We start from the raw sequence: 9,485 nt of genomic DNA on the forward strand, positions 1-9,485 counted from the left end.
TCAGTAAGCATCAAGAATTATGAGGCTTTTACCCTTTTTACTTCATTTAGAAATTCGGTAACTAGTCAATTCAATTAAGAATTAGGAGACTTTTTACAAAAAAAATGGGTGCCCCCTTTCCTAAAAGAATGGTCAGGAGCTCTAGCACTCTGTCATAGTATGAGCTATCACTATATGCAATTGGCTGACTTCACATTGACCTAAACTACATTTTGCACAGTAAAAAATGATGAACGGCAACCCCATCCAACGTAGGAAGTGAATTCAGATTTATTAAGCTCCAACGCCTTGAACTGGATGTTGGCCACCAGAGGTTTGACCTTCACTGGTATTAAGTGGCTTGATATTCCTACTACGAACATATGTCAAGAATTGTGTTGGGAGCTCTTCCAAGAGAGATTGCACCACGGAGATCTGTCCACCTGTCCACAGAATACCACCACGTTGGAGAAGCAAATTTGTAACAAGTCTTAAAGGTTAAACAGGCACATAAAAAATCTACTTAAAGTTATGTTTTGATTTGTGTGTTAGAAAACATTTCTTTACACTTTATAAGTCAGTATCTTAGACTTGACACAGGTATTGCTGACCCTGTGTTGCTTTTGTTCTCACACCAAACAGAGCCTTAACAATTAGTTCTTAACCTCGTACTAAATGAGGAATAGTATCACAAGTCACAACATATATCTTGTGAGATCGAGTTTATTTATCATATTTCTCTGTGTCTATGCAATTATTCTTTTATTTTTATTATAAAAATTCTATCTTTAATTCCTCACATCCCTTTTTCCCTAGTTAAGGTGGGAATGGAAACCAAAACGGAGCAACCTCTCAAGCCTTGACCAATAGCCACAGCCCACACAGGACACCATAGAATTATAAATTACGAGAAATTGGTCCCAAAACCCATTCTCGGATGAAAATCACTCTTAGAACTATTGTTTTTTTTTTTTAAATTACTTTCAAAGACAATTTTCCAATGAAAATAATTCTCAAGGACAAATAGTCCGGATTTGAAATTAATATCTTCCAATTTCACTCTTTCTGTCGTTTTGGTATGAACAATGCCTTATTCATATTTTATGTTGATATATGAACAATAGTTGTTCATACCCAAATAGGTGAACATATTTCATACATTATGTTAATGTATGAACAATGATTGTTCATAGTATGAACAATCATTGTTCATACTCCAGTACGTGTTATCACTGATCATACATTATGTTGAGGTATGAACTTATGAACAATAATTGTTCATAACTCATGTTGAGGTATGAACAGTGATTGTTCATACTCCAAATAGGTATTCCTACTGACTATACATTATGTTGAGGTATGACCAGTGATTGTTCATACTCCAATAGGTGTTCCTACTGACCATACATTATGTTGAGGTATGAACAGTGATTGTTCATACTCCAAATAGGTATGAAGAATGAGTGTTCACATGAACAGTGATTGTTCATGCTTGTGTTGAGGTATGAATAATGATTGTACATACTCCAAATAGGTATGAACAATGATTGTTCATAGCTCAGATTGATGTATGAACAATGACTATTTGGGATATGAACAATGATTGTTCATACTATATACACTGGGTCGTTTCGGTTGGGCCGAGCCGTTTATTATTTCGTGTTAGGGGTATACTTGACTTTTTATCTACCCGAGCCATTTTTAATTTTGCGTCAAAGGTATACTTGACCTTTGATCTACCCGGTCCTTGTGAGTGATTAAAAAAAAAATTGGTTCTGGGAGTTACTTTTCCCCCGATCTGTCCTGAAGAGTCAGTCTCTGATAAATTATTAGTTCATGTTAATAAATCTTAAGATCATTTGCACTTGTATCAATTACTACAACAAGGTTTAGCAGAAGCAATGATAAAAGGCGAGATTGTGGTAACAATACCCTACAGGAGTCAATACTCACCTTGCACCTCACGCATTGGAACAAACTGCACAATATCACGTGTAGCAATCCGACCTGTGGAACTCTCTAACCTCTTTCCATCATCAGCATCTAGGATCTGCTCAAACATATAGGATGTAACATTTAAAGTAAATAATAACCACCACAAAAAAATAAATGGAGCTCATGATCTCACTGTAATGACAATGGACAACGAGGACTAGATCATTGTCATAACATGATACTAAACTTACCTCCATTTGTTTGAAATCCGCCCCTCCAACTCCAACTATAAGAATCGACAATGGTAAATCAGATGCTTTCACCAAAGAATTTATGGTTTCCTGAAGATCTGTAAGTACTCCATCCTATCGAAAGATACAAACAAAAATTAAACACAATGTACTCTTTGGTTATAAGAAACTGATTGGCTAGCAATTAGCAAAAAAATGGTTAAGAAGGAAATTCTCTTTACCGTAAGAATTAGCAGGACAAAGTACTTTCTCTGGTTATAAGAAACAGATTGGCTAGCAATATTAGCAGCCATGTTGATCACTTGGCCAAACAATGTGGGCCCTGCAAGAGCCACATTATGTAGGGCACTTGCATAGGCAGCCATAATTCCATTCACACCTTCAGCCTACAAAGCAAAGGAAAACAATAAATAACAGTCCACAACCCATAAGCCAAGGAGCATCACCACTTCAAACAAGTTCTCATTCTATATTTGATTAAGAAATTTGGCTGCTCAATGAATAGAGCACATCGGGTAAGGTGGCAGCACAATACTCATACTAGGATATAATTACACCTTCCCAATCCCTGTGAAATAATTCTGTCTTAAGCAACTCATCACATGACAAGCGAACCAACACTGACAACCAATCAGATTAGGATCCAGTATTTGCATTAGGAAAATCGACCCACCCATATTTAAGATCTTGCAAATGACTGCAAAGCTTTATGAACCAGTGTTGGTGTCGCATCTTCGCCAGATTTGTATTAGGACATTAGCAGTCCGTAACTATAGTGGACAAAGTTGGTTTCTCTTGGATAGTTTTGATTTCTATCAAAGCGACATCTGTAAACTGTGGCTTGTTGATTAGTATCGGTTGGTCTTGAGAAGACTAGCATAAATGTTCTCAACACAGCCCAGACATTCTAACCATCACCACAGAGGAAGATATTGAAGAAAATAGGCATGAATCGTTGAAAGCATAATTCCATAATCTCGTGAATGGTGAAATCAACACATTGCATTTATACATGATTGCACAATGAAATTAAATTATATAGAAAAATCTCCTTACCTCAGGATTACTGGCACTTCCACTCAAGTTGAAACAATGTGATACCACACCCTCCTTGGTCCTACCCCCAAAACCCCAAGCAGGAAAGTGTTTATCATAGTCATAGAACTGTATGACTTCCCCTACCTCAAAGATAGCCTGTTGAAGAAAATCATCGAAATTTTACATTAGCATATTGAAAAGATCTTGCTGTAATACTGCACAAAAAGAAATCCAGGAACGCACGCACAAGGTTGGGTTCACTCAATGGATTCTATCAACAGGGCGGATTGAAAAAGCAATTGGATCGAACCACACATGCACACACTTAAATATTCTTCAATGTTATTGCTCAAAGCAGGCCCTACTAATAGAAAAAGCGTAAGCTTTTGCCTTTTGATCATAATGAAAATAATCCTAATTTGGACCACACACACAAACATTCCTCAATGTTATTTGCTCAAGGCAGGCCCTACTAATAGAAAATCCATAAGCTTTTGATCATATAAGGCCAATGAAAATAATCCTAATTTGGACCATTCTCATAGCAACCTTTTCTACCCATCGAATTAGGCTGAATGGAAGATCATAAAGGAGTTTGCCCTAAGTAGGCGCATAGATAATAGATCTCCATAATGATGGTTAGAACAGTCTATTATCAAATCAATTTCCAAGGGAGATGACTAAGTATCTGATGGCGGGTCCACTTATTTATGGATATTATTAAAAAAAAGTACCAACAGTATACAAATATACAATAGTTCTTTTCAAAATGGAGAGGATATTGATGCGACAAAACTCACCTGTTGATAAGCATTATATCGGCCAGAAGGATCAATATAATGCAAGGAATCAGGGAGATGAGGATTTCCATTTGAAGCTACATATAAGGAGTAGGAGACAAATGTTATTTGCAAGAAAAACATCACAATAAACTAAAATTATATTTTTCTAGATTATTAATATATACCTGTGAAATCAACAGCAACCATAAAATTAAGCTCATATCCGCTGGAAATATAGTCCAAGAAACTAAAGATTGTTTTCTCCGAAAACCCATCCACGAAAAGTTGGCCCTTCAACGTCTGTACACATAATTGGACCCCATGTAGGGTTAACATAGATATGAAAAAACAACTTAATAAAAAAAGAAGAAGAAGAAGAAGAAGAAAAAGAAGAGAACAACAGACCACCTTCATATGCTGTTTCCGAACAGACGAAGGGATTTGGTAATTCACTCCAGATTTTTCCCTGTAAAGTCTCTCCAGGTCCGCTACTGATTGCTGAAGTGTTCTGATGACACAAGTCATAAAAACTACAATTTTAGGCTCACACCACAAAACAACAGAAAATAGTGTATCTGGGAGAATTGACATTGCTTACCCTATAAGTTCATGATTTCCACTGCTGTTGAAATCAAAGCACTCAACGATTAAGGGATTATCCTGCATCAAATGAGAGTGTCAAGAAGGAAATATAAAAAGGAGACAGTTTAAAGTGTGTGGTTAGGACTTCTTGCCCACAGTGATAACAAGTCTTTCGTGAATGGCAGTTCCACAACACCCCCCCCCCCCCCCCCGCCCCCCTTCTTTGCTTCTTACCATTTTATGCTCTCATTGCTATTTAAAATTTAGTCCCATATAGTTTAAAATTTAAAGAAAGAGAAAAGCATACCTTGGTTCCGAATTGTTGCATAGTAAGGGATACAGGCTTCCAAGTCGGATTCAGGTTGTTATTCACCACTTCAGTTTTACATATTGGAATAGAAGCTCCAGACTCTACAATTCTTGATATTCTTAAGAATGGGTCCTACATTATGGACAGTAGATTATATATCAGAATGGAGGGAAATAGGAGTACAGTACTATACTGCAAATAGTGTGCACTTGTATATGGTATTTATATAAAGGCATTAAAGTACATACACTTCTAGAGAAAAGATCCTTGTTTTCCAGATTTGAACAACGAAATAATATCTCAACAGCTTGCCTTGAAGCAACCGTTTCCTCTGCATGGACAGTAATTGTGCCTAATCTTTTCATGCCACTATGCCCATTCTTTCCTTGAAGATTTAGTGTCATACTCTTATCACGTTTTGTCACTATCTGGCATCCAAATAAACAAACAATCAATCAAACAAACAAAATACAGTAAGCTCAGTTGTCTTCAAGCCTTTAAAGTAATAAGAGATGAATCCATGTAAAGGCCGTGAATTGGGACTCGAGCAGGAAGGATAGACACAGAGGCAAACAGACTGCAAAGAGTATGACCAAGAATGGAAGCTTGGATGAGTAAAAGCATGACAGAGAGGACAAGAAGCTGCCCGGATGAGAGGGCAAGGTGACACCCGCTTGTTTGCTGACAGCCTCCAAAGTCAAGTCATTGATATTTGATAATGCCCTCCAAAATTATGTAAAGATCTACGTTGATCACAGCAGGCACACGATGTGTCCGCCGAGCGAGAATTTACATGTCTTGCACACTTTGACACAGAAACATAAATAAGTGCCTAGAGTTTTTTTTTGGAGGTTTAGACAATTGATTAAATATCCTGAGAATTATTCTGAAATCAAATAAAAGGTGGGAAAATCATCAGTGAATTCCCAAAAATCAGAAGTAACTTACCTCTGATAGAACACAGCTAGCCTCTCCAAGAAAATCCTGCTCGTCCAATTTCAGCGCCTGCAAGTATATAAAGGATCTGTTTGAGGCTTTACATGTACAACTTTAAACAGTCGAAGAATCCCAACAAGAAAAAGAAAAATATACGTAAAGCTGGAGATACCTTAGCAGGTAAACTGTGATATTTGGTGTCAACATCGAATATGTGAAACCTGTGAGCAAGAAGCATAAATAAGTTAACAAAAATGATAAAACGGTTAAAACCTAAACCTACTGAGGAGATGAGGTCAGATTGTATAAGGAAGACTATCTTACACTAGTGGCTGAACAGTCTCAAAATGATAATCAATGGATACTTTTCTAATCCACACAGGATCCAATGTATTCATCAGTACTTCTGTTCGGCCAATTTCCTCAAGTGTACCAGTCCGGCTCTTTACATAAACTACTGCCATTGGATCACTCTACAGAAAAATCAAAAGAACTCATAATAATGGCACTAATTCAACTGAGGGATATATATACTTCATGACAGTATAAATGCGCAATAAATTAAATTCATTGATTAACCAATAAAGATAGAAAAAAAATTGGTTAGAAAGGAAAATTTGATGTGACACAGTTACATAGAAAAAACTGAGGCCTAAAAATATGGGATTGGACCACTAATATGGCTTGAAATTTATGAAGGCTACCAAAAAATAACAATCGTCATACAACATCCAACTGAAAAGAAGATACAAGCGATGTTCAACATCACTCGCTAGAAATACCTCTCTAGTGAAGTCGGTAGCATATAACCCGGAAGAAAAATAAGGTGCATGATAAACATAGCTAAAGCAACCCAACCCCACCCCACAAAAGGACAATGATAATAAAAACACTTGTGCAATGCTTGGAGAATGGAGATTCGGTTAACAATATTTGAATAAGAAAGCATAGTATTCCATAGCATACAAGCAAGGATAATGAAGTAACATGATCAATTTTAACAGATGAAATCAGCAACAACTAAGAGCAAATAATGTCAGATACACTTAAAAGCTAACTAGTTTATATTAACGGAGAGCCATACCTTGGATAATATATCCATATCACGTAACTTTGCAGCAGTGAAAGATAGCTGCAATCAAGCCAATATGTTATGCAAACCATCAAATTGAACAATGTGTAAATAAAATCAACAGGCATCAAAGATTGGAAGAAAAAGATACATGGACCATCAAATTGCTGAATATGGCATTAAGAGGAAGTTAACCTTACATTTGATAGGTAGAGAAAAACAAAATTTGACAAGAAACACATTGATGTTGTGATGCATGAGCATGACTACTAAATTAGGATATTGGTTATTTTATTAAATTCGTAATAATAGCTTAATATCATTGGTTTCCTAGTTGTATTAGATCTAGGTTAGTTAGTAAGGTTTTTATTTTGGTTACCAGAATTAGGAATATGGTTTGTTAGTTGGTTTTTATTGAATATTATTTCTTCTTCAAATTGAAGGTTTCAAACCCTAGTATTAGGTGTTTCTTTCATTAAACTTAATTGATGTTTACCCATTGTTGGAGGAAACTGTTCACGGGTATTGTTCACCGAAACATTGTTTACAATGGACTACTGTTCATCGCGTACACAAAACCGTTTTGTGTACGGTACTGTTTACTGAGAACTTTTCATGCAAAAAAAAGTTCTCCAAATTTTTGATAAATTATATTGTTATGGAGTATTGTTGGAGCTTAATTGATGTTTAAGCTCCAACAAGTTACATCAAATTTGGTATCATAACTGATCAATTTTTGTGAGAATTTTGCAGAAATAACTGTTCACCGAAATACTGTTCACAACGGACTACTGTTCATCACATGCCCAAAACACTGGGTTTGTGTACAGTACTGTTCACCGAGCACTATTCATGCGAAAAAAAGTTCTCCAACTTTTTAATAAATTATATTGTTATGGAGTATTATTGAAGAAGAAGAAGAGAGTCATCATTGCCGCCGGATCATTAAAGTTTTCATGGATCGAAGAACCATGCCGATCACAGCTATGGGAGAATTTACGATTTAAATTACAATCGTCGCAATAGTTTTACTCTTTCAAAAAGAAATGAACTTCCTTCCCTTCCTCCATATTCAAGTCATCAAACACCAAAGGTCGTTAGTTTGGAAAGATAATCAAGTCAGAGAAGGGATGCGAAACTTCTTTCAATGAATCGATGTCGGATTCTGATTCCGGCCTTAAGAAGAGGGATGGTGTTCCCCTTCTCAAAAATCATCACTACCACCACCATCATAAAAGCTCAACTTTGTTGACCACGCAAACTGTCTAACCTTCTCTTCCTGACCAACGTGGTAATTATATCGAGAAAGAAGAGATTCAGATTGGTACTTACATTTAGCCTAATACAAAGGACAGTCCATATTGGTTTAAATCCCCATCCAATGGCTGTTGTGTGATAACCTTCCTAGAGATGTGTGTTATCATTAATAAAATTCCCCTACATATTGTGAAACTTCCTTTGTACTAGCAGTCCGTTAAGGGATTCCGTTAATGACAGGTCCCAGGGTCGAGTTAACCTTAAGCAGCTAACCGGTTATCCATTACCACTGTTTTTTTCTGGAATTAAAGTGGAGACCTTTTAGCTCATATTCATTGTTCTAAATTGTCATAATCTCTACAGAGATTTGCTTATCATTGTTCTAATTTCTGTCGATTGCTCCCACTGATGAGTGCCTTTAAGGCACAGGGCATATACTAGTATTAGATAGGTGACGGATCCAGTTATTTCCTCTTTGGATTTGACTCTAAGAACAAACTTGAATAGTACGTAGAGATTTTACCTTATGATTAATTACTCAAAAAGAGTTATATATACTCGATGATTGGAAGGATTTGCAGATAGGACAGGAAACAACATATCAGTCTCAACTTTTACAGGTATCCCATTCTAACCGTCGTAAGAAAATCCTAATAGTAGAGATTCCCTAGTAAGTGTGTTAGACATAAATTAACAAACATTCTATCCAGGATTCCATAAAATATCCATGTTAAAAGTTGGCAAGTGCTATTATCTTTAGCATATTCCTAATCTCAACTTCTCAATCTAAAACCCACCTATATATACAAACTAATCATACACGTTTTCTATACAGCACAATTCACGTAAACAACAAGAGGAAGCAAAAAATAAGAAAAGTCAATACTCGGTAAAGACAAACGTCAAATAGTTAGTAAGCAAACTTTTAAAGAAAAGTAATCAAATATTAATTTTAACAGTGTACCTCGAGTGAAGTGAAAAGAGCGGTAATTCCACGAGATCTAAAGAACATGTCCACTGCATCATTATTATTATTATTATTATTGTCTCCATCTCCTCTTTTAAACGGTGTAGTAGGTTGATGAACACCTCCTCCTACTGCTTGCTGTCCTCCTCTTGTATCTGAAAAACACCCACCCATCTTTCTCTCTCTTTCTCTACAACTGTTTTTTTTTAATAATATAAGTATTTTGGTGGTGGTGAGTTAAAAGGAGTCTCACGGGTGTTTTTTGTATTAAGTTCATGCAATTCTAGATAGAGTATCTCCTATTTCTCTTATACACTATGGTCTATGGTTGTTTGGTTCACCTAACCGTCCACGTTCGATCAGCTGCTCAATCCAC

At 36.2% G+C, this 9,485-nt stretch overlaps 1 protein-coding gene across 1 annotated transcript; it reads right to left on the reverse strand.

The window, feature by feature from the left end:
- Window positions 1-9,485, reverse strand: LOC147517503 (protein BONZAI 3-like). The gene is made up of 16 exons (XM_086589669.1): window positions 9,107-9,485; window positions 6,898-6,945; window positions 6,138-6,286; window positions 5,986-6,034; window positions 5,826-5,882; window positions 5,126-5,305; window positions 4,875-5,009; window positions 4,584-4,645; window positions 4,394-4,493; window positions 4,171-4,285; window positions 4,004-4,080; window positions 3,222-3,359; window positions 2,387-2,551; window positions 2,166-2,279; window positions 1,933-2,029; window positions 1-422 (listed from the first exon to the last, which is right to left on the reverse strand). Exons 1-16 carry the CDS (start codon window positions 9,281-9,283, stop codon window positions 274-276), a joined length of 1,812 nt encoding a protein of 603 aa, XP_086445795.1. The 5' UTR covers window positions 9,284-9,485; the 3' UTR covers window positions 1-273.

The sequence above is a fragment of the Coptis chinensis genome, chromosome 2 (assembly GCF_015680905.1).
Source record: "Coptis chinensis isolate HL-2020 chromosome 2, ASM1568090v1, whole genome shotgun sequence".
Lineage (NCBI taxonomy): Eukaryota > Viridiplantae > Streptophyta > Magnoliopsida > Ranunculales > Ranunculaceae > Coptis > Coptis chinensis.